This window comes from Ictidomys tridecemlineatus, chromosome X (genome assembly GCF_052094955.1).
Source record: "Ictidomys tridecemlineatus isolate mIctTri1 chromosome X, mIctTri1.hap1, whole genome shotgun sequence".
In the NCBI taxonomy this organism is placed as follows: Eukaryota; Metazoa; Chordata; class Mammalia; order Rodentia; family Sciuridae; genus Ictidomys; species Ictidomys tridecemlineatus.
In genome coordinates, this window is record NC_135493.1 from 83,139,162 (window position 1) to 83,166,076 (window position 26,915).

At 33.1% G+C, this 26,915-nt stretch overlaps 1 protein-coding gene across 2 annotated transcripts in view; it reads right to left on the reverse strand.

The window, feature by feature from the left end:
- Nucleotides 1-2,964: 2,964 nt before the first annotated feature.
- Faah2 (fatty acid amide hydrolase 2) overlaps nucleotides 2,965-26,915 on the reverse strand; it is a 135,364-nt gene continuing 111,413 nt past the window's right edge. For both annotated transcript variants that reach the window (XM_021721339.3, XM_005342200.4), the window contains one exon: nucleotides 2,965-3,402. In XM_021721339.3, coding sequence (XP_021577014.2) covers nucleotides 3,227-3,402 — 176 coding nt within the window. In that variant the 3' untranslated portion in view covers nucleotides 2,965-3,226. The remainder of the gene's footprint in view (nucleotides 3,403-26,915) is intronic.

A 26,915-nucleotide genomic window follows, 5' to 3' on the forward strand; every position in this document is an offset into this window, starting at 1 on the left:
GAAAACCTGGAGGTTTGTTGGAATGGGAATGTGTCTAAAGAACCCCAGAAACTGGTCAGGCAACCAAATGAAAGCACATAAAAGATAATACAAAAAGAAAAATAAAATAGAGGTAGACTTCATGGACTAGCAATGCTTTATTCAGCACCAGAGGGGCACATCTTCAGGAGGAAAATGGTGGTGGGTCATCATGAGGTTCTGGGTTTTATAGGGTTTAGCAGAGCCAAGTCATGGGAGGAGCTGGTTACTTTTGGTGGGCCCTCTTTGTAGACAGAGCCAGGTAATGAGAAGAGTTTAGGGTGGGGCTTGAGAACAGGTAGGTAACCATATACTTCAGTGTTTATAATTTGTCCCCGGTGGTGAGATCTCTCTCTGCTTCCTTATTGTCAGGTGCTGAGCTGCTATCCTTCTACCATAATGTTCTGCCTAACCTAAGGTTCAGAGTATTGGAATTGTCTATCTATGGACTGAGACCTCTGAAATCATGGGCAAAAAATAGACTTCCCTTTCTCTATGTTGTTTTTTTTCAGGTTTTTAAACTTTAGTTACAGAAATCTAACTAAACAGTGGATGAGGTCTCTTTTTTATTTTTATGGCAGGATCAGTGGAGTTGCTGGGAGTAGCTGTCCACCTAATCACAATTTCCCAGGTAGGCTGGGTTATCAAGATGGGTCCATGCATCTAAAGCCTGTTGAGATGGGGCATAAAATAGGTGAGGCTCTTTTTCAGGGGGCATGTTGCAGTGTTGTAGCCCAGAAGTTCCAAAAAATGGGCTCAAGGACTGTGAAGATCACACAGTTTTCCAATACTAAGTGACTTTTTTATCTGGGATAGAAGTGGTGACTCCTTGGGCTCTCATATTTCTCCTTTCCCCACTGATGAATTAATACTTGGTCTACAATTGATTTTACATATATCTGTGCTCAGCAACATGTTTGCCACATGCTATTGTATTCTGATTCTCAAACACTGTGGTGAAATTGCTATTTGTTTCCCTTGTTTTGTCCTTTGTTGTGGAAGGAAGCAATCCAGGCACTGCTAGCCAACCATTTTGTTCAAGAATATCCTATATTTTATTGCTCTTATTCTCTTGCTTCTTTCAAGATCATCTCTTTGTTTTTGAGTGTTTGACTATTATATATTGTGGAGTTATTTTAAGTAGACTCTGATTGTTGGCCTTTGGCCTTTTTATACCTGGGTATTTATATCTTTCTTCAGGTTTAGAATTTTTACTGCTATTGTTTCATTAATAAACTTTCTATTTCTTTATCATTCTCTACTCTTGATTGAATGCCCATTGCTTGCATATTGCTCTCTTGCTCTCTTGATGCTGTATCTAGATCTCATAGGCTCATTCATATGTATTTCTTTCTTTTATTTCCTCCATACATTTTTAAATAGCCTGTCTTCAAGTTCACAGATCCTTCTTATAGTTTCACTGTCTTATTTCTGGAAACAACTTTTTTTCCAAGAAAAGCTGTTTTCTTTTATGGGAAAATGTATTTGAAACAAAAATCTATGTTCCATGATTATTTTTCTGAGGTGCAATTGATTCTAGACCTTCTTAGGGACAAAATCATAATTTTTTTCAGTGACTTTGGAGGTTCTTTTTTGTTTGTTTGTTTAATTGCTTGTATAATCTTCTTTGGTTCCAAACCAGTCTTAACCAACTTATAGTGCACAAACACTCGGGAAAATCTAATGCTCTGCCATTTTTATTATAGTTCCTTCCAACTATAATTCCCTTAATCCACAGTCTTCCTGGAAATCACATAACTGTCATTCACTTCCCAGCTTAAGCAGCATCTCTTCCATGAAAGTTCATAAGATAATTTCATTAGAATAAATTCCTTCCAGAAGAGACACTTCTTAGAGGAGGACATACAATCAATCAATAAGTACATGAAAAAATTCTCACCATCTCTAGCAGTCAGAGAAATGCAAATCAAAACCACCCTAAGATACCATCTCACTCCAGTAAGATTGGCAGCCATTCTGAAGTCAAATAACGACAAGTACTGGCGAGGATGTGGGGAAAAGGGTACATTTGTACATTGCTGGTGGGACTGCAAATTGGTGCGGCCAATATGGAAAGCAGTATGGAGATTCCTGGGAAAGCTGGGAATGGAACCACCATTTGACCCAGCTATTGCCCTTCTCAGACTATTCCCTGAAGACCTTAAAAGAGCGTACTACAGGGATACTGCCACATCAATGATTATAGCAGCACAATTCACAATAGCTAGAGTGTGGAACCAACCTAGATGCCCTTCAATAGATGAATGGATAAAAAAAAATGTGGCATTTACACACAATGGAGTATTATGCAGCACTAAAAAATGACAAAATCATGGAATTTGCAGGGAAATGGATGGCATTAGAGCAGATTATGCTAAGTGAAGCTAGCCAATCCTTAAAAAACAAATGCCAAATGTCTTCTTTGGTTTAAGGAGAGCAACTAAGAACTGAGCAGGGAGGAAGAGCATGAGATTAACATTAAACAGAGACGAGTGGTGGGAGGGAAAGGGAGAGAGAAGGGAAATTGCATGGAAATGGAAGGAAACCCTCAATGTTATACGAAATCACATATAAGAGGTTGTGAGGGGAAAGCGGGGGGAAAAAACAAGGGAGAGAATTGAACAACAACAGATGAGGTAGAGAGGGAAGATGGGAGGGGAGGGGAGCGGGGATCATAGGGGATAGGAAAGGCAGCAGAATACAACAGTTACTAATATGGCATTATGTAAAAATGTGAATGTGTAACTGATGTGATTCTGCAATTTGTATTTGGGGTAAAAATGGGAGTTCATAACTTACTTGAATCAAATGTATGAAAGATGATATATCATGAGCTTTGTAATGTTTTGAACAACCAATTAAAAAATTTTAAAGCAGCCTCATCAACAAAAAAAAGAATAAATTCCTTCCTTTAATTTCCACACTGCAAATAAATCAGACACCATCTCATCATCTGTTAAACTTTATTACACTTATTCATTTACATGTACACCTTATCCAGTAAAGTGGAAATCAAGTATTACCATTATAATGCAAACAAAAGTTAGTGCAGGAAATAAAAGTAGAAAGAAAAATATTCTCCAAATATTTTCAATCTACATGCTTGCTGGTGCTTGATTTCATGCAACCAATAGAAATGTGCATGCATGCACATATATGCATGTGCATGTGCATGTGCACACACACTCTGACCTTGGAAAATATCCTGCTAAACTTTTCCAGGACATACCCAGCCACCAAAACTTTTCTCCAAGTACTGAGCCACAGCCAGGGTAAGATGATCATTAAAGGGTCCAGCCACAACCTGGATGCCTACAGGAAGTCCTTTGGCATTCAAACCCAGTGGACACTGAGTCACAGGCAAACCAAGGGCATTGAAGACACCTAAAGAAAACAAACAGGGAAAACTTGAGTAGTCAACTTGTTTTAGAAAACTTATTTCACCCTTCATTTGGTCAATAATGAGAATAATAGCTATAGCATAATTTGGGTTGCCATCTGCTGATGACACATGTAGGGAGTTTATGTGTAGTAAATGAAGTATCACAGCAAACTCATGATAAGAGCAATATTAACCTTATTTACTGATAAGATGACTGAATAGAGAAGTAGGAAAACATGCTCAAAGTTACTTTGTTAATAAAATGTTGTCTCATAACTGAACTCATAAATAAAATGTGAATGAGAGCACAAGGGTCTTCTCGGTATACTATTTCTAAATTGTACCCTCTGGTATTTTCAAAAAACATCAGAGTAAATGCTAGGGTAAGCTAATGTTTTCCCAGATATGTAATGTATTCTCAGATTTTCCATTCATTTGTGAACGTTTTGTAATATCAATTTGCATTAGTCATTTGTATTATGAATCTATACTGCAGAATAATTTACATAAACTAAGATTTCACTTTCAAATATAGAACTCAATAATTGTCTAAAAAACTTAGAGTATGATGCAATCATTACCGTATCCTAAGATATTCATCCCCCAAATAACTTCTTACTAATTACCATTTCTGTACTACCCGAACTCTTAGCAAGCACTAATCTGTTTTTTATCTCTATTGATTTCCTATTTTGGTTATTCCTAGCTCTCACTAACTCAATGCTAAAAGATTAACTCATGTGTTTTTCTAAATATTTTAAAGTTTTACCCTTTACATTTGGACATCTGATTCAGTTTAAATAAGGTTTTGCATATGCTTTGAGGTAGGGGTCCAACTTTATTCTTAGCATCTGAATATCTAGTTTTCCCAGTATCATTTAGGTTTAAGATTATTATTTTTTCATTGAATTGTCTTGGAACCTGTATCAAAAATTGCAAGAACAGTAGAAATGGTAATTTCGCAAGATGGAAGAATAGAATTCTCCAGCTTCAGTGCTTCTCAAGAAAACGCATACAGCAAGTGTTCATGCATAAGAATATTTGTTAATATATCTGAAATTAAAAGAGGCTGAGAAACCTGTTTGGACCACATAACTAAGAAAAGCCACATTAGATGCAAGAAGAATTGTTTCACTTGACCACATCACCCCTCTAATGAGGGGTGGGAAGAGTTGGAGAAAACTATTCAACTTCGTTCAATTCTGGAATCCTTCAAAGAAAGATGAAAATGTCTAAAATACAGAATAAGGATATGATTTCAAAAGCAACAGGAGAAAATGGCAGGTTATATTTAGAGGTAAACCAATTAGGATTTCAACTGATTCTCAGCCTAGACCCTCAAAGTCAGGAGGGTTTGGAACAATGTATACCAAACCCTTAAAGAAAATAGGTGTCAATCAGGATTACTTTATTCAACAAAATTACTCATCAGAATTGAAGATGGAATAAAAACATTCCATAATAAACAAAAACTAAAAGAATTCATAACCACCAAGATTTCACTATAAAAATGGAATATTTAATGCAAACGATATAAAGACTAAACATGAAAACCAGAATAAGAATAAATCACACAGGAACAGTCAAATAAAGAAGAATAAAGCTTGATATAAATATTTAAAATAAATTAAAAGAAAAGAAAAATAAAGATTTCTGTATAATAACACTGAATGCAAATTGTCTAACCTCTTCAATCAACAGACATTAACTGTCACAGTGTATTACAAAACTAGACTCAATCATATATTGTTTATAATAGACTCACCTTACATGCAAAGATATACATAGACTGAAAAATAAAAGGATGAAAAAAAGATATGAAATGCACTTGGAAACTAAATCAAGAAGGGGTAGCTACTCTCATATAAGACAAAGTGAACCTCAAGTCAAAATTAATCAGAAGACAGAAAGAAGGTCACTTCATACTGGTTAAGGGAATCGTCCAATAAGTTATATTGCAAATATTTATACCCCAAGCATTGATGTACATGCATATATAACAACAGCAACAACAAGAAAATCCTTCTCAGTATGAGGAATCAAATAGACAAAAATACAATAACACTGTGATCTCAACACACCTGTCTCACCATTAGGTAATGGAAACAAAAATCAAGATCTTCAGAGCTAAACAACACTATTACACAAATGGACCTAAAAGACATCTATAGAATATTTCATACATCAACAACTAAATTCACTTTCTTCTCAAGAGCACATCAATTTTTCTCTAAAGTAGATCATATTTTATGGCACAAAACGAGTCTTAAAAATACAAAAAGGATAGATAAAATCTTTGAAATCTATTTGATCACAGTGGAATGAAATTAGATATAATGACAAGATAAAATCAGAAACAATTTTAAACCTGGATATTAAATAATACAATTTTAAATAAAGAATGGATCACAAAAAAATCAGGGGACATTAAAAACTTAGAAATGTGACTTAACATGTTAAAATATATGGGACTTTATAAAGGCAGTTCTAAGAGGAAAGTTTATTTCACTGAGTTCCTACAATAAAAAAGTGGAAAGATCACAAATTAATAATCTAATGTTAAACCTCAAGATACCAGAAAAAATTCAAATATTCCACAATAAGTAGAAGAAGAAAATAATATCAGAGCCTAAATAAATAAAATTGCAATGGAAAATTATACAAAGGATCAATAAAACAAAGTGTTGGTTCTTTGAAAAGATAAACAACATTGATACATCCTTAGCTAAACTAACCAAAATTAAAAAAAAATGTGAAGAAAAAGGAAATATCACCACAGACTCACATTAAGTCCAGAGGATGTTTAGAAACTATTGTGAAAATTTGTATTTCAATAAAGTAGAAGATATTGACAAATTTCTGGATGCAAATGACCTAAAAAGTTGAGCCATAAGGACAAAGAAAACTGAAATAGGCCAATATCAAGAAATGAAATTGAGGCAGCAATTGAAAGCCTTTCAAAAAAGAAATGCCAAAGATCAGTAGGAGTTCTATCAAATCTTTAGAAAGAACAAATGCCAATCCCCCTCAAATTATTCCATGAAATATAAAGGGAGGGAAAACTGCCAAATTCACTCTATGAAGCCAGTATCTCCCTGATACCAAAACCAAAGACACGTCAAAGATAGAAATTCCTGATGGACAAATAAATAGAGTTCAGGATCAGAATTTCATGATTATCTCAATATATGCAAAAAACTATTCTACAAATTTCAGCATCCATTTATGTTTAAAAAAAGACTGGGGAAACTAGAGATAGAAGAAACTTATTTCAACAATGCAGAGGGTATATATGACAAACCCCAGGTCAACAACACAGTGAATGAAGAAAAATTGAAAGCATTTCTTCTCAAATTGGGAACAAAAAATGATATTCATTTTCACCCCTCTAATTCAATTTCGTTCTTGAAATGTTAGCCAAAACAATGAACCAAGAAAATAAAATTAATTAAAATAGGCAGAAGAGGTAGAATTATTTTTCCTGGTGACATGATAGCATATTTAGAAGATCCAAAAACTCAACCAGAAGACTTCTAGAGGTGGTAAAAATTTGATCAAAGTAACAGGGTACAAGATCAGCATTCATAAATCAATTTTTCTATATTTCAACAATGAATCTGTTGAGAAAAAAATCAAGAAAACTATCCCATTCACAATAATCTCAAATTAAAAAAAAATAACCTACCAACCAAATAAAAAACACCTTGGGAATAAATCTAACCAAGGAGGTGAAATATTTCTACAGTGAAAACTCCAGAACACTCTAGAAGAAAATTGCATAAGCTCTTAAAAGATGAAAAGACACCCCCATGTTCTTTGATAGGCAGAATTAATATTGTCAAAAATGGCCATACTACTAATAGGGCTATATAGATTAAATGAAATCCTCATCAAAATACCAATGGCAGGGCTGGGGTTGTGGCTCAGTGGTAATGTGCTCGCCTAGCATGTGTGAGGCCCTGGGTTGGATCCTCAGCACCACATAAGAATGAAATAAAGATAATGTGTCCAACTACAATTAAAGATAAACATTAAAAAGTAAAAATATTTATATCAATGGCATTCATTATAGAACTGGAAAAATGAGTTCTAAAATTTATTTGGAAGACTAAGTGACCCAGAATAGCCAATGCAAGAAGAGCAATTCTGGAGGCATTATAATACCATACCTAAACTTGTACTACAGAGCCATAGTAATAAAAACAGCATGACACTGGCACCAAAACAAACACGAAGTCAATGAAATAGAATAGAGCACACAGGGAGAAATAGCCCTAGACACTTTTTGATACTTGACAACAGTACTAGAAATATACATTGGGTAAAAGATTTTGTAACAAATGGTGCCAGGAAAACTGGCTATCAATATGTAGAAGAAAGAAACTCAACCCATATCTCTCACCCTGCACAAAAGTCAACTAAAAGTGGATCAAAAACCTAGGAATTACAACAGAATTTTTCTACAGGTATAATAAAATGTAAGATCAACACCCCAAGGTATTAGCATATGCACCAACATCCTTAATAAGACTCTTTTTTATTTGTTTTTTTAATGTAGTGCTGAGGATAGAACCTAGTACCTTGTACATACTAGATCAATGCTCCACCACTGAGCCACAACCCCAGCCCCCTTAATAAGACTCTTGAAGAGCAAGAAATAACACCCAATATTACTAAGTGTGATGGCATCAAATTAAAAAAGGTTCTTCACAGCAAAGGAAACAATTAAGAGTGTAAAGTGAGAGCCTACATACATAATGTGAGATCTTTGCAGACAGGGCATTAATACCAGAATATATAAAGAACTCAAAAAACTTAACACCAGATAATAAATAGGCCAATTAATAAATAGCAATAAAACTAAACAGACACTTCTCAAAAGAAGACATACAAATGAAATATATATATGTACATTTCAACATCTCTAGCAATCAGGGAAATTCAGATCAAAACTACATTGAGGGGCTGGGGTTGTAGCTCAGTGGTAGAACACTTGCCTAGCATGTATGAGCCACTAAGTTTGATTCTAGCACCACATAAAAATAAATAAATAAAGTAAAGGTATTGTGACTATAAAAAAAGCAGAAAAGAAAAACTATGTTGAGATTTCATCTCACTCTAGTGAGAATGGTGGATGAGAATGGTAAAGAGATATCCTACATTTGGGGAACACATTTTTGACACACACATGTCAGACAGAGAACTAATCTCCAGGATATATAAATAACTCAAAAAACTCAACACCAAACAATAAACAAACAACCCAATCAATAAATAGGCCAATAAGATGAACAGATACTTCCAGAAGAAGATATACATTTGATCAACAGATATATGAAAAAATGTTCAACATCTCTAGTAATTAGAGAAATACAAATCAAAACTACTCTAAGATTTCATTTCATGCCAGTCAGAATGGCAATTATCAAGAATGTAGACAACAGGGCTGGGGTTGTAGCTCAGTGGTAGAGCACTTGCCTCTCATGTGTGAGACCTTGGGTTCAATCCCCAGCACCATATAAAAATAAAAAAATATATATTTTTAAAAAGAATGCAGACAACAATAAATGTTAGCGAAGATGTGCAGGAAAACTAAAAATCATACATTGCTGGTGGGTCTGCAAATTGGTGTAACTAATATGGAAAGCAGTGTGGAGATTCCTTAAAAACTTGGATGGAACAACCATTTGATCCAGCTATCCCACTCCTCAGTTCATACCTAAAGGACTTAAAATCAGCATAGTATTATAATGCAGCCATATCAGTGTTTATAGCAGCTCAATTCACAATAGCTAACCTGTGGAACTAACTTAGATGCCCTTTAATAGATGAATGAATAAAGAAATTGTGGTATATATACCCAATGGAATGTTACTCACCATTAAAAGAGAATAAAATTATGGTATTTTCAGGCAAATGGATGCAGTTGGAGAATATTGTGTTAAGAAAAGTAAGCCAACGCTAAAAAAAAAAAAAGGCCAAATATTGTCTCTGATGAGTGGATGCTGATCCATAATGGAGGGGCATGGAAAAAATGGGGCAACCTTGATGGGGAAAAGGGGAAGGAGAGGTGAAGAGGTGGCATGGGGGCAGGAAAGATGGTGGAATGAGATGGACATCATTACCCTTGGTACATGTATGACTGCAAATATGATGAAATGCTACATGATGTACAACCAGAGGAATAAAAAGTTGTGCTGCTATTGTGTACAATGAATCAAAATGCATTTTGCTGTAATACATACCTAATTACAATAAATAAATTAATTGCTCATAAAAATAAATAAGCAATATAATGTGTTACATTGGAGGTGAAGTAGGAAAAGAACAATAATAAATAATGGCAAGCTGTGGAAAAATGTACATTCTTACATTGTTGATGGGACTGCAAATTAGTACAACCACTCTATAAAGAATTATAGAAATGGCTAATAAAACTAGCAATGGAACCAACATATAACTCAAATATCCCACTCCTCCATGTATATCTAAAATTTCCAAAATTGGCATACTGTGTGGATGCAGACATCAATGTTTATAGCAGCACAATTCATAATCTATGAAACCTACCTAGGTACCCATCAACAGATGAATGGATAAAAAAAAATCACACATACACACACACACACACACACACACAATGGAGTATTATTCAATCATAAATAGGAATGAAAATATTGTATGTTCTGGTAAATGGATGGAACTGGAGAATATCATGCCAAGTGAAATAGGGCAATCCCAGAAATTCAATATTTGAATGTTTTCTGTGACATGTGAAAGTTAGATCAAAAAAAGGGGAAGAAAATAAAAAGAAAAAGTGGGGGAGTCCAAGAAAATAGAAAAGACATCCAAGAAAATAGAAAAGACATCAGTGCAGCACATAAAGGGAATTGTAGGGGAGGAAGGAGGGAAAGGAAAAGGGAAGAATAGTGGAATGAATCTTACCTACATTTCCTATGTACATATAGGAATAAACCACATTGAATCTCCTCTTTATGTATGTTCTTGAGGATGCAATTTTGTATAGTTTTGTATATCAAAAATAAGGAGTGGAACCATATGACCCAGCTATCCTACTCCTCAGCATTTGTCCACAAGAACTAAAATCAGACTAGTATATTGTTACAGTAACATCAATATTCATAGCACCACAATTCACAAGAACCAAGTTATGGAACTTGTCCAGATGCCCATCAACAGATGAACTGATATAGAAAATGTGATATGACTTATATATTTATGTGTGATATATATGTAATGCATCTATATATCATATATATATACACACAATATATCACATATATGTGATATATGGACAATCACATTTTCATATATATATACATATTTATATGTATGAGTTTTACTCAGACTTAAAGAAAAATGAAATATACATTTGCTGGTAAGTGAAGAGAACTGAAGAACATCATGCTAAGTGAAATACCACAGTGAATCTCTACACCAAGTGTATCCATGAGACACTAATTTAAAAAATTATGTATATTTCAGAAAGATTAGAGATAGGAGAGTGGGGGAGGAAGGAGAGGGAAAAGTGCTAGGGGCTGAATTAGAACAAATTATATTCCATGCTTTTGTAATTATGTCAAAATAATTGTTATATATAACAAAATAAAAATAAATAATAAAAACTAAGGAAAAAAATAAAGTGGTCAGGAACCTTTTGAAAATAGGGAATCAATGTAATAGAGAAAGGGGAGAGAGGAAGTGGGGTGGGAAATGAGGAAAGGGAGAAATGGTAATGAAATTGTCCAAACTATCCTATGTCCATACATGAAGATATCACAGTGAATTTCACCTTCATGTGTATCTATAAAACATTAATTTTAAAAAACTATAAATAAATAGAAGAAAGACAAATAGAAGAAAGAAAAGAGGGGGATAGAGGATGAATGGGAAATGGGAAGTACTGCCCACTTGATTGGAGCAAAGTATATTCCATTTTGAGAGCCATCCATGGGCTGTGTGTGGACTACATCAGCATCACAGCCTAGTGAATAGGACAATATGGTGTCTGGGAATTTTCAGTGGACATTTACTCTGGCTAAGATTGCCCAGACACATTGTGAGCCCTATTCCAACTATGCCTAGTCCCACCCACACAGCATTAGAGATGGGTTGACCTGCTACAACCACCCAGCCATACAGCCTCTCAGAGGTGGGTGTGATCTGCCAAGATGCCAATCAACTTGCTGACTGCAAGACACCATGAAATAAGTTTCCATCACTGAAATTTTAGCCTTGCCTTTGATGTACCCCCTTAAATAAACCGCAGGAGCCATTTTCTAATTGTCTAGCTCTAACTCCTCTTTAGATTGGACCTATCAGGTACTCCCTCGTTTAGAACTAAATCCAACTTTGTCTTTTGTTCTTCACTAATTATTCTATACTTTAATTTCTTAGGTTAGTTACATCCTCCTGAGCAGAAAGAACCCCCTAATGAGGTGCTGGATGCCTCCCTATATTCCATAGTTTCATGATTACATCAAAGTGAACTCCAATATCATGTATAAGTCACTAATAAAATAATAAAGAAGACTGGCAAGAATTATGGCCTGTCATTGATATAATTAGCCATGGGCTGAGGTTGTAGCTCAGTGGTAGAGCACTTGCCTACCATATGTGTGGCACTGGGTTTGATTCTCAGTACCACATATAACTAAATAAAATAAAGGTCTGTTGACAACTAAAAATATTTTGAAAAAAGATAATTAGCCTTGATAAATAAAATTACTGAAATGGAAGGTTAAGAACAAAAGCATATGAGGAAATAATATTGAAGAAAGTAGACTCTCATTATTTCTTTTTCAATCGTAATGAAAGTTTAAACAGAGAAACCAAAAAAAAATTAAAATGTGGTATTGTGTGTTTGTTGACAACAAAATCTTATATAGAAAACTAAAGGTTCAATCAAAAAATATTAAAATTGATATGTGAATTCAGGACAGTTGCAGGTTAAAAAAATCAGTATACAAAAATCAGTACCACTCATGGGGCACTGAGTTCGATCCTCAGTACCACATAAAGCAATAAATATTAAAAAAGGAAATTAAGAAAATACTACCACTTACAATAGAACTAAACAATCAAGGACATGAAAGACATGCATATGATGGAACATTTATGAACAAAATTCACGAAAACACTGATGGAAATATATTTTGTATTAATGAATTGTAGGAATTAACATTGTAAAAAAGTCCATATTAAGTAAAGTGAAAATAAAATGTCCATCATGAATCCAATTCCACTTTTTCACATAAATAGAAAAAAATTCTTAAATTTCTATGATACCATAAAAGAACCCAAAGTTCCAAATAAATCTTGAATAAAAAGAAAAAAGTGCTGGAAGAATCGCATCCCACAATTCCAATATATTCTAAATGATTGTAGTTAAAAACAGCAAGCCACTGGTATAAAAACGTAAATATTGAAGAATGGAACAGAATGTAGAGTCACAAGTTAATGGTCAATTTATGATCATTTGATTTTTGAAAAAAAAATTGCCAATAATACAAAATTGGAAAAAGTCTTTTCAATAAATATTGTTGGGCCAACTGGATATACAGTTGTCAAACAATAAATTCAAAATGAAACACACACACACACACACACACACACATATATAGTATTGTAAAACTACTAGAAGAAATCACAGAAAAATTCTCCACAACATTGCTCTGTGAAATTATTTTTTTTGTTTGTTTATTTTTGGTTTTGGATATAATCCCAAAAGGACAGGTAATAAAATAAAAAATAGATGAAGGGATTACATCCAACTAAGGCACTTCAGCACAACAATGGAAATAATTAGCCAAGTAAAGAGACAATTTACAGAGTGTGAGAAATATTTCTTAACCACATATCTGAAAATGGTTCAATATCTAAAATATGTTGGTCAAACAACTCCATGACAAGAAAGCCTGTTTGAAAATGGTCAAAGAACCTAAGTAGACATTTTCCATAAGGATACATAAAAATGACCATGAGGTTCAAGAAAAAATATTTTGCATCACTAATCATTAGGGAACTCACATTATTACATCACACCAATTAGAACAGATATTATCAAAACATGAAAATAATAAATGTGAGAATGTAGAGAGAAGGGTACTCTTATATTCTGTTGGTTGGAATGTAAATTAGTGCTGTCATTTTGGAAAAAACTGTATGAAGTTATCTAAAAAAACAGTTAAAAATAGTGAAGGGAATGAAATATGGAGAGGGAGGAGTTGAGGGAAAGGGAAAGTGCTGCAGAAAGAATTAGAGAAATTATATCCTATGCTTTTATAATTATGTGAAAATGAATTCTAGTGTTACATATAAATAAAAATAACTAATACAAAATAAATATAATATGATGCAATAATCCCATGGCAGTTCATTTCTCTCCTTGTTTATTTTCCCATTCCCCTCACAACCTCTTATATGTAATTTTGTATAACAATGAGGGTAGATGGGGTAGAGAGAGAAGATGGGAGGGGAGGGGAGGGGGGATAGTAGAGAATAGGAAAGGTAGCAGAATACAACAGTTAATAATATGGCATTATGTAAAAATGTGGATGTGTAACCGATGTGATCTGTATTTGGGGTAAAAATGGGAGTTCATAATCCACTTGAATCTAATGTATGAAATATGATGTCAAGAACTTTGTAATGTTTTGAACAACCAATAAAAAAAAGAAAAAAAATAAAACAAATAAAGATATTGTGTTCACCCAAAACTAAAAAATAAATATTAAAAAAAATTTAAAAAAAACATTGCTAAGAGAAATTAAACTGCCTAAATAAATAGAGAATTATGACTGATTCTCATTATTCATGAAAAAATAATCCCATGGCAGAGTGTATAACAAAAGTAATCAATGTTAAAATTACTTATGCATTTCCATGCTCATTGAAACATTATTCACAGTAGCTAAGCAATGAAATTATTTTAAATATCCCTTATCAGAAAAATGGTGGGAAATGTAGTACACACATACAAATGAGTACTATTCATTCTTTAAAATGAAGGAAATTCTGTCATCTGCAATAGTATGAATGAACCTAGGAGACATGCTAAGTGAATCAAGACAAGCACAGAAAAAGAAATCCTGCAGTATCTTTTTTTTTAATAATTAGATTCTAATACAGTTATACTCATAGAAGTACAGAGTACAATTCTAATTATCATATACTGGGGAGGATGAGACAGAATGAAGAGTTGATGATCAAACATAAAATAATCCAGTCATACAGAAATAATAAGTTTTGAGTGTATTGTACAGTGACTAAAGTCAACAAAATATATATTTCAAAATAAATTAGTGGTTTCAAATGCCTCAGCATAAAAAAGACAAGATAATGAATTTATTAATTAGTTTCATTTAATTACTCCACTTTCTGAGTTTGCATATGTGTCCACCTGAAATTATCTACAAAATTATGTGTCAAATATTATACTATATTTTATAAATGTAAACCACTATTATTTATTGATTAAAAGAGTATCAAATAAAATGTACATAAATGTAGGGATTTATTTTTGTGCTTTTAAATCTATTCCATTTATTTTTATATCTAACCTTATGCTAATACCAGAGTTTGTTGATTGCTTTTGCTGTATAAATTTTTCTTTTATGTTGCCAAACTATTTTGGCTAATGCAGGTCATCTGATTACATTTGCTTATTAATTTTTTAGTGAATTGTATAAGTTTTAAAAAGAAAATGCCATGTAGAATTTTGATAGGGATCGCACAAACTCTACCAGAATTTGAGAAATATTGTGACCTTAATATCAATTCACCTTGTTTATCATCATAGGATTCTTTTCCATTTATATAGCATTTTAATTTCTTTCAGGAAAGGTTTGAAGTAAAGCTCTTGGATTTCTTTTCTTATTCCTACTTTATCTTTCTGACACTACTGTGAATAGAACTGCCTTAATTTTGTGCTTATAGTTTTCATTGGTAGGTATATAAAATATAATTGATTTTTGCATATTCAACTTTAACTTGCTTTAAAAAAGGTTTTCAATGTTTTTTGTATTATTTGTTTTTAATAATTTTCCAGCCTTTTATTTCCAGCCAGCTCACACGTCCGAGGGCTACTTATTCTCTCTCCGTGTAGGACAGAGGTGATCATTGGTGCCTGGAACAGGGATACTCCATTGGAATTCAGAAAGAAAAATGTCAAGTTGGTGCTTGGGTGCTCCCTCAAGAAAAACAGACATTAGTAAAACTAAAGAGAAAGAGAGAGTGGAGAGAGGTATCTTTAAGATAGTTTGAGGGCTGGGGATGTGGCTCAGGCGGTAGCGCGCTCGCCTGGTGTGCGTGCGGCCCGGGTTCGATCCTCAGCACCACATGCCAACAGGGATGTTGTGTCTGCGGAGAACTAAAAAATAAATATTAAAAATTCTCTCTCTCTCTCTATCCTCTCTCACTCTCTCTTTAAAAAAAAAAAAAGATAGTTTGATGTTAAGAACCGGGAATTCAAACTCTAAACAGTTATTATATGCTTAGAATGAAGAAGACCCAGTTGATGCCCCTTTTAGAATCTGTTATTAAAATTTTTCTTTGTTTCTTTAAGAATGGATCACTTGATTTGCATATTTGGAAAAGACTTGGCAGAGAGTTGGATGCTGGCTGTAATTCAGCTAATATACCCAAGTGCAGGATTATAAATGCAGAAAGAATGTGGACTTGGATACAACTTTGTTTGGATTCAGATTGAGATAGTGTGATATGGTCGACAGAGTCTCCAATTGCTAGCTTTAAGAATGATGTCAGAGGGTACCAGCCTGCCTGCCTGCCTTCCACCACAGCTTATTTGCCTGCAGAGAGCATAGCACAGGAATGGAGAGAAGTTTGGTGTTTGTTCTTCACTGAGAGTCTGGACAAAATCCCTGTGGGAGGATTTATTTTGTGGTTAAGAAATTGTCTTCATCCACCTTGTCATAGTGTAAAATATTTGGGTTCTAACACAATTTCTGATTTTAAAGACTACAAAATGTTAACTATGAATCTTCAGCCTCCTGCTTTACTTCTAGCCCCTCCCCTTCTCAGCTGCAGTCTTTGTTTTCTGAGAGTGGAAAGGGGAAACAGGAGGGAACAGCTAAAACTCTGGGGTGTCTTTTAGAAAAAACTTCTCAGCCTTCCTGGAGATAAAACTCCAGAAAGAGATATTTTAACAGTGAATCAAACAGAAACTGCCTGCTGCTGCCTGATTGTTAAAAACAAACAAAAAACAAAACCAACCAACCAACCAACCAACAAACAAAAACCAAGCCAGAGCTGTGTTTGTGCAGAGGCTGAAATCATACAGGATTTATGACCAGGGAAGGTGAGGGACAAATTTAGCTTTTAAAACTAAAACTGTTTCTGATTTGACCACGCTTCTTTTTTTAATAACTCACCTTTCTTTTTAAAAAGCACCAGGAGAGAAAAATGGAAAGATTCTAAGTGTACACGTTTTATTTTTCAGTTTCTAAATTAATGTATTTTTCTAATCAGTTTTATTGTATCTAATATACAGATTTTTCACTCTGTCTTTGTTAAAGGCCAATTTCAGGAGAGATTAATGCTGGGAATGAATCTGGCAATCATCAATAAGTTAGCAATTTGAAATATTTTATTTCATTGTCCTCATAATTGTCCGATTTCAGATCTGGTATTTCCATCTACACAGACCTGCCTTATAATTAAATCATAAAAGAGTGATTGGCTCTATCTTAATTTCTAAACAGGTTAAATAAAATAAAAGCTTTCATAAAAATTTGTAGCATTGCTTCCAACCTATGGAGCTCCATGGATAAAAAAGTTATAAAATTTTTTGTTTGTCTATTTTGTATGCACACAATGTGTTGTCTTTGTGTCTATATTACGTGTTATTAAATATGACTTGTAAATAAATGATTGTGCTCATAATTTGAAATTTAAATTAAAAAATGGATCCAAACATATATTTTTAATTAATTCAAGTAACTTATAAAATATTCAGTTTAATTTGGATTGAAAAGATAATTATCCTTTTCTTCTAATAATTTTCTTCAACAGGAAAGAGATAATACTGCTATCTACATTTGTTTTGATGTCTTGTCTTTTACAGTTAAGAATAAGTAAGTTACATTTAAGGTAAATAGAATTAATTATATGTCTTTATTAAAGGAGACACTTATTAATTTACAAAGTTAAAATGCTAAAATATCATCTACTAAATATAGAAACATCAAGCACTCAACTAAAATATATTTAAACATTTGGTGTGCTTATAACTTGGTTAATGAAAAAAAGGTTTAAATTTCCTTTGCTATCTATATTCTCATTGAGAATGAAGTTGCTAGGAGCTAAGCTTCTGTCAGGTGTGATTTATATGTAAGGGTCTAAGAAATTTTTCACCTGGTAAGGTAAAAGGCTGTAAGTGTCTAAGTAAATTGAAAGAAAATTTGAATAAAATAAATTTCAAAAAGTTTACATGTAATTAAATTGGTTATATATAATTAACACAATCAGCTAAAGTTATTTAAGATTTTTTACTCTTTTGAAAAAGAAAAGCTTGGCTTTCTTCTAAGTTTCTAATATGAGGCCTATTTACAAGCATAGATAAGATCTTTTCACAGATGCCTGTTAAGTAAAGAATGAGAAGAAATAAATGCTTAAAACAGTAATCTATTCTCATTTCAATAAAATAACTTCTTATGTCTGTTGAGTTTTATTATTTAGGAAAAAATTAGTTTTAAATGACGTAAGATTTGTACGATTTTGGTTAAACAATAACTGGTACTTTAAGGTATCACATTACATTCCAGATTTCAAATTTTTCTTAAAAAGGTGAATTTGGTTAAAATAAAAGCATCAGTGTACTTGTGATACTGTTATTTATTTCTACACTTAAAATTTTTTGTCTCTCAAATATACCTCTTTAAATCATAAGATTTAAAGGAACATTTTACTAAGCTACTGCTCTTCAAACTAAAAAAAATTTCTACTGCAGTGGTCTCTTACAAACTTATATAAAATATCAAATTAGTTGAAAATTTAATTATGTCATTTAATGTCTTGTAGTTAAATAAATATAAGTTATAAAATTTTATGTTACTCTCTACACTGAGAAGTAAACTATATTTCTAAAAGACAATAAAGGGAGCCTGTTTTATTTAAAGTAACAATATACAATATAAAACACTTTACCACTCTTCCTAAAGAGGAAGTTAAAAGCTCTCTTAACTAGTCTGTTTTATGTTTCAGATATAATTATAACTTATGTTAACTCATTCATATTGATTCAAAATTATATATAAAAATTTTGTAAAAGAATATTCAAGTAAGAAACAAAGATTAGTTGCAAATAACACTCTGCCTCTCATCTCATTCCAGGTAAAGATAATCATTCAAGTTAATTTAAAGTTAAGTTCAAAACCAAAATTTTTATATAAAGACTATTATATTTCTAAAATAAACAAAATATTATATATATATACACACACACACACACACATATGTGAAGGTTCAAAATTATAATAAAAAATAGTTCCTTGGTTTATAGCTATTTTAAAAATTAAATGGTTTTACATTTGTTAATTTCATTTTATATTGTTCCTTACAAACCTTACAACTGTAGTCTGTCAATGAAATACACAAGTACAAATTCTAATATAAAAATGTAAGCTAATTTAAGATAATAAGATAATATATAACAAAAAGTTGTAAAACTGGTTTTCAGTATGTATACTGATCCCATTTCATAATTTTATTGCTCAGCACATTACTGGAGACAAAGGTAAGTCATATAATTGATAAAAACTAGGCTTTCTCTTACTGTGGTGCCCTCTTCATCACAACATTGAGTTTACAATCTTCACATGACTAACAGGTAACTTGCTAATTCTCTAGGCCAAATAAAAATGTTTATTAAGTCACTTCTTACTCTTTAAATACTTTTATAATGCTGGACCATTCTCTAAAATTTAGGGCTCATGATTCTCCAGCTTATATCAACTTTATTCTCTCATTTAAAAAAAAATTAAATGAGAAAACAGAACCTCACATTACCCCACAAAATGCCACAAAATTATTTTAAAAATTTTAAAATTTTGATGTTAAAAGTCTCACTGCTGCTGAGCAACTCTTTATAATAGCATGGACCAGATTTTATTTTTATCCATTCATCTATTAAAAGGCATCTAGGATGGTTCCATAGTTTAGCTATTGTGAATTGTGCTGCTATAAACATTGATGTGGCTATGTCCTGTAGCATGCTGTTTAAGTCCTTTGGGTATAGACTAAGGAGAGGAATAGCTGGGTCAAATGGTGGTCCCATTCCCAATTTTCCAAGAAATCTCCATACTGATTTCCATATTGGCTGCACCAATTTGCAGCCCCACCAGTAGTGTTTGAGTGTACCTTTTCCCCACCTCCTTGCCAACATTTATTGTCATTTGTATTCATAATAGCTGCCATTCTGACCAGAGTGAGATGAAATCTTTTGCATTTCTCTAATTGCTAGTGATGATGAACATTTTTTCATATATTTGTTGGTTGACTGTATATTCTTTCTGAGAAGTGATTGTTCAGGTCCTAGGCCCATTTATTGATTAGGTTATTTGTTTTTTGGTGTTTAACTTTTTGAGTTCCTTATATACCCTGGAGATTAATGTTCTATCTGATGTGTGAAGGGTAAAGATTTGCTCCCAAGATGTAGGTTCTCTATTCACTTCGCAAATTGTTTCTTTTGCTAAGAAGAAACTTTTTAGTTTGATTCCATTCCATTTATTGATTCTTGATTTTAATTCTTGTGCCACAGGAGTCTAATAAGGAAGTTGGGGCCTAATCCCACATGATGGAGATTAGGGCCTACTTTTTCTTCTATTAAACACAGGGTCTCTAGTTTTATTTCTAGGTCCTTGATCCATTTTGAGTTGAGTTTTGTGCACAGTAGAATATTACTCAGCAATAAAAGAAAATAAAATCATGGCATTTGCAGGTAAATGGATGGAGTTAGAGAAGAAAGTGCTAAGTGAAGTTAGCCAATCCCCAAATAAATAAATGCCAAATGTTTTCTCTGATATAAGGAGGCTGATTCATGGTGGGGTAGGGAAGGAGAGCATGGGAGGAAAACAGGAACTCTGGATATAGTGGGGTGGGAGGGGAAGGGAGGGGGTAAGGGGTTAGAAATGATGGTGGAATATGATGGACATTATTATCCAAAGTACATGTATAAAGACATGAATTGTTATGAATATACTTTGTATACAACCAGAGATATGAAAAAATTGTTCTCTATATGTGGAATAAGAATTGTAATCCATTTCACTGTCATATTTAAATAAAATATATTAAAAAAATAATATGAACCAGATATAGTAATAATATATGGTAGAGGCTATCCTTGTATATTTCCAGAAAACACAACCTGTCATTTTGGAGACAACTGAAAGTCCTGACAATTCAGGTTCAGCATATAGTTCAACAACAAGGAGGTAATAAGATTCCAATCCCAATGTTAGTGGCTCTGCTGGCTCTGCTGAGTTGTCAGGAAAGTGGAGACCATGGAGAGACATACTGAATCTATTATCCAGATCCACCTTTAGTACATCCAGCTTTGTGGACTGTAGAAACTATCCCAGTATTTAAAATGATACTCATATGATAGGAAGTTTCACAAACACATTACACGTATTCATGCTGCTGGATTTTACTATACTGGGTATGGTGGGAATTTACCTATATGTTGGTCCCATGATAAACATGCTGGTTGTTTAAAAGTAACTTTTGAGGAAAATACAGCATGGGGGGACCTAGAACAGGTAATCATATTAGCCACTGGGACTCACGATCAAAAATTTGGACAGTTATTAAAATGGAACTTTCCCAAAACAGACCAGTTATTCCCATGGAACATCCACCAGTAACTTTTTGCCATTATCAATCTGCAATATAATGTGGTGGCTTTCCTAAATAAATGGATTGTGTATATGTCTTGAAAATACAATATAAAATCTCTAGAAGTGGTGGGTATGTTTTGGATTTGTCTCCAAGAATTGATAAAAGACAGTTATGTCAGGATTCTATGGCTCTTGGTGGACTTGTTGGTACTTTCAGTGTAGGTGACATACAAAAAGATCTGTGACATTTAATACCTGCAACAGATTTTCTCCATTTTACAGATGGACCCTTATCTAACTTTATAGGCAGGAACTGCAAGGATGGTTTCTGCTATGGGCTGTGAGCCTGTGTTCAATTTCCTTATGCTTTAATTTCTGGATATGTGCAAGTGCAAAGAAAAGGAGAAAAATATCATGTAGCTTGTAAGAGTTGTTATCTAAATAACTGTATCACTAGATATAATAGAGGGAGAGGGGTATTGGTTCTTTACCAACTCTCATTTGTTTTACTCCCAGCCAACATCTCAGGGCTATGGTATGCTGGAGGGTTCAGGTTTTACAACAGATGAATAGCCAGCTAAGCAGACCATGGTGAGCAATTTGACTTATAGTGCTAAGAGTGTCTGATTTAATTTACTTTTTTAATATTTATTTTTAATTGTAGTTGGACACAACATCTTTATTTTATTTACCTGTTTTTGTGTGGTGCTGAGGATTGAACCCAGGGCCTCGCATGTGCTAGGCAAGTGTTCTACCACCGAGCCACAACCCCAACCCTGCTTTAATTTCTTTTATAACCTCTATAGACACAGCTCCTGTAGCTCTATCTAAAAGCATTAATACTTCTCATTTGCTTAGAATTTGGCTGAAAATACTTCTCCAACCCTGTAAAATCATGTAAGTATTGATGAAAGAGTTGAGACTGAATTAAATGCTCTGGAAGCTACTGTAATTAATATTGGAAATGAACTTGCCACTCTCAAATTTAACCTAAGGCTCAAATTTAATCTAAGATGCCATGCTGGTTACAAATATGTCTGTGTTACTGCAGCCAAATATAAAGCTTTCCAATGGGATTGGGAAAAGGTAAAAAAAATAATTGAATAGGCATTTGGCATGATAATAATAACAGCCTGGATCTTATGGAGTTACCTCATCAAATCAAGGATACCCAGAAATGCACTAGTGTCCTCATGGATCCTGTACCTCTGGTTATACAAATACTTCATGTTCTAAAAGGCTTTAATCCTGAGAATGTATTGAAGCATCCCGCATGGTATATTTTTGGAATTATGTGTTTGCAACTAATTCTTTTCAATATTTTAGTTGCCATACCCCCAGAAACAAAATCCAGGAACTTCAAGTAATAACATATCACTTTTACTTAAAAAATAAAGGGGAGAGATGTGGGCAGCTAAAAATTAACTGTGGGAGTATCTGAGCCATTTCTAAGCTATGGTGAACACCTCAGAGAACTCTTGGTATTATCTTACTGATCTGAGACTACTTCAGTGCCTTGGCAAAAATCCTGCTGAAAGAGAATTCTGTGATACTATGGAATTTATTGGCTCAGACAGCCCTAGTTTCAAATGCAACTCACCAGAGGTAGAGAGAGATACCAGTGCCCCAACTAGCCTTGAAGCACAAGCTGCCTGGAGGTAGAAGAATTCCTGTGCAAGTGATAAGTCCCCAATCAGGCCAACTTCAACACAACCTCTTGCTTTTAATTTACCTTGAAGAACCCCTCCTCACAATAAATTCCTTTGGTGTGTTTCAGTATAAATGAAGCATTCATAGGCTTTTCCCTTTGTTAGGATCAGACTGATCAGTTTTTTTCCACCTATCAAGCCCCTGGTTTAAAAATATTTTCCTTAATTTTGCTTTATTTCTCGATATTACTTTTTCACCCTTTTATTTTGAGCCATCCCACACCTCAGAGAGTTACTTATTCCCTCCCCATGCAGGCCACAGATGACATAGAACTAACACATAACATATAAAGAACACAAAAAAGTAGCACCAAAACCCCCCCACAAATAATCCAATTAATAAATGGCAACAGAACTACATATACATGTATCAAAAGAAGGAATATGAATGACCAAGAAATATGTGAAAATATATTCAACATCAATGGCAATTAGGGAAATGCAAATACAAACTACATTGAGATTTCATGTCAATCCAGTCAGAAGGACAATTATCAAGAATATAAATAACAAATGATCATGAGTGTATAGGGGATAAGGTATACTCATTCATTGCTGATGGGACAGCAAATTAGTAGAACCACTCTGGAATGCAGTAGGAAGATCCCCCACAAAGCCAAAAATAAAATCACCATATGACTCAGCTATCCTACTCCTTGGAATTTTCCCCAAAAGGTAAAATCATCATACAATTATGATATGGTTGCATTGGTGTTTATAGCAGCTCATGTCAAAATATACAAAATTATGACAAAAAGAGAAAAAATCCCATGAATATGAAAAATATATCAATGTATAAGAGGGAGTGGATTGAAGACATTGGAGGATGGGTTGGAAAAGAGGAATAGTGAAGTGAAATTGACAAAATTATGCGATGTACATGCATTAAAATGCCTAATATATAATAATAATAATGAATATAATCTCCAATAGAGACGAGAAAGGAGAATAGGGGGATGATGGAAGAGGAGAGGAAAAGGCATAAGGGGATGTATTGGGAACAAAATTGGAGCACATTATATCCCAGACGTATTCAATCATGTCAAAATGAATCTCAGTATTATATGTAGCTATAATGCATCAATTTAAAAAAGGAAGAGTTGACACAATGATCAAGCGGGTTTTATCCCTGTGTGAAAAGTTGTTTCAACATATGCAAACAAATAAATTTAATTCACCATATAGATAGCATTATGGGCAAAAAGTATATGACCATCTCAATAGATACAGAAAAGGCCTTTGACAATATCCAGTGCCCATTTATGTTAAAAAACCTGGAGAAACTAGGGATAGAAAAAAACTTACTTCACCATTACAAAGACAAAATAGGACAAACTGAAAACCAACAACATATTAAAGATAGCAAAACAAAACAAAACAAACAAAAAAATTGAAAGCATTTGCCCTAAATCAGAAATAAGACAAGACTAACCACTCTCACCACTCCTATTAGTAGAGTTCTTCAAATTCTGGTCCTCTAATCAGTCAAGAAAAGAAATTTAAACAGATTTTTTAAAAATGTAATCAAATAATAAGTTTATTAGCAATGTGACACTATATCTAGAAAATTTTTAAAAATTGTGCCATAAGACTTCCAAAGTTCATAACAATTTTTAAAAATGTAGGATAAAATATCAATATCCACAAAACAATAGATTTCCTATACTGCAATAATAATTTTGCTCAGAAAAATTATGTCCTTTACAATAACTTCAAAAAGTACTTGCAAATTAGTTGAAAGACCTCTACAATAAAAACTGTAAAACACCAAAGAAAGAAATTTAAGAAGACTATCATTCTAAGTGAAATAAGTCAGTCCCCCAAAGTCAAAAGTTTTCTCTGATATTTGGAAACTAATATAAAATAAAGGGAATGGTGGATTAAAAAAAAGAATAGAAGAAAGATAAGTGGAATAGAGATAAAAAAGAATGAAGAGAAGGGAGGTAGAATAGAATAGAAAAATACAGTAAAATGAATGTGACCTAACTTTCCTATGTACATATATGAAGATACCACAGTGAATTTCACCATCATGCACATCCATAAAACACTATATTTTTAAAAATTATAATAGCAGAAAGATCAGTAGGCATGAAGATAATGGAAAGGAAGACAGAGACAAACCCACATTTTTAGTACTTTGATACTTTAAAAAGGTGTAATAAATAGATTGGATAAAAAAAAGCATTTTAAATGATTTGTACTGGGAAAAGTGGATATACATATGTAGAATAATAAAACTAGGTCTTTGTCACCCTACACAAAAGTCAAGTAAAAATGGAACAAAGGCATAGAAATGAGATCACAGAATTTACAATTTCTTGAAGAAAACAGGCTCTATACTGCAACATATTGGCAGAGTCACAAGACTATGACTTCTTAACAAGACTTCTAAACATCAAGATATAACACCAAAAATCAATGTGGGATGACATCAAATGAAGAAGATTCTGCACAGTAAAGGAAATAATTAAGAGCATAAAATCAGAATCTAAAGAATTGGACAAAGTATTTTTCAGCTGCTCCTCTGACAGATTAATATCCAGTGTATATAAAAAAAACTTACCCCCCAGGGTACATAAATTAACAAAAGAATTAAAGAAACAGAATGACCAACAAATACATTTGAGAAGTTCAATGTTTTTAGCAGTAAGAAAAATAAAATAAAAATTGCATTGAAATTCCATCTCATTCCAGGTAGAATGGCAATCATCATGAGTAGAAATAATAAATGCTAACAAGGATGTTGGGGAAAATACAGATTAAAGCATTTCTATGGAACTACAAGTGAGTACATCTACTTTAGAAAGCAGTATGGGATTTATCAAATGACTGAATGAAAACACCATATGACCCATCTATCCAACCCTTGATCTTTATGCAAAAGAGTGAAAACAGTATAGTATAGTGATACTACCACATAGTGGTAGAATTCACAATAATCAAGTTATGGAACTAGATCTGGTGCCTGTCAAAAGATGAACAGATAAAGAAAATGAGATATGTTTTCAAAATAAAGTTTTACTCAGTCATAAAGAATTATAAAAGTATTAGCTTTGGTGGTAAATGGATAAAAGTGGAGAAAATCATTTTAAGTGAAATAAGCCAGACACAGTAAGTCAAATGTTTTCTCTCATATATAAAAACAAGAACAGAGTTAGGGATAAAAGTAGGGTGAAACCCACCAAAATAGAAAGACAATCAGTGGTGTAAAGAAAGGAGATTGAAAGGAAAATGGAGGAAACGTGGAATAAAGTTGACATTTTTATGGTATGTTCATGAATGAATATACCACAGTGATTGCAACTTTTTTGTAAAACAGTAAATTAATATAAGAAAGACCAGTAGGATACAAGTATAGGAACAGAGGAGAAAAGAGAGGATGACAAGAGAAAGTATTGGGGACTGAAATGGAGCAAATTATAATCCACGCATATATGATTGTGCCAAAGTGAACCCAATGTTATGTATGACTCTAATGCACCACTAAAAACATCACAAACACCTAATTTATTAACCTACTGAAGAATATTACTTTCATTTTTTTATTGAATTTGAGGACTTGAGGGAAACATTTTCTGTAATTTTTTTAGGTTTATTAATATAGGCCTTTTATTCCCCCAAAGTGATTGAATTTACTATGGATTTGTAGCTCCACTCAAAGCAGTGGTGAATACTTGGTACTGATGTGGGTTCACATTGAATGATAGTAGTGATGTTTAGATATTTGCCAAACCTGGGGATCTTAGTAAACAGGAAGTATATCACCAATAATTCAATTGTGTAACAGTATAATATAATAATCATTTCAGAAGATGAACAAAAATCCATGTAATATGATAAAGGAAAGGAAAAAGACATTCTCAATATCTTACAAAACTTCATCAATTAATCCCTTTGTCATTACAGTGAAGGAAATGTAAAATA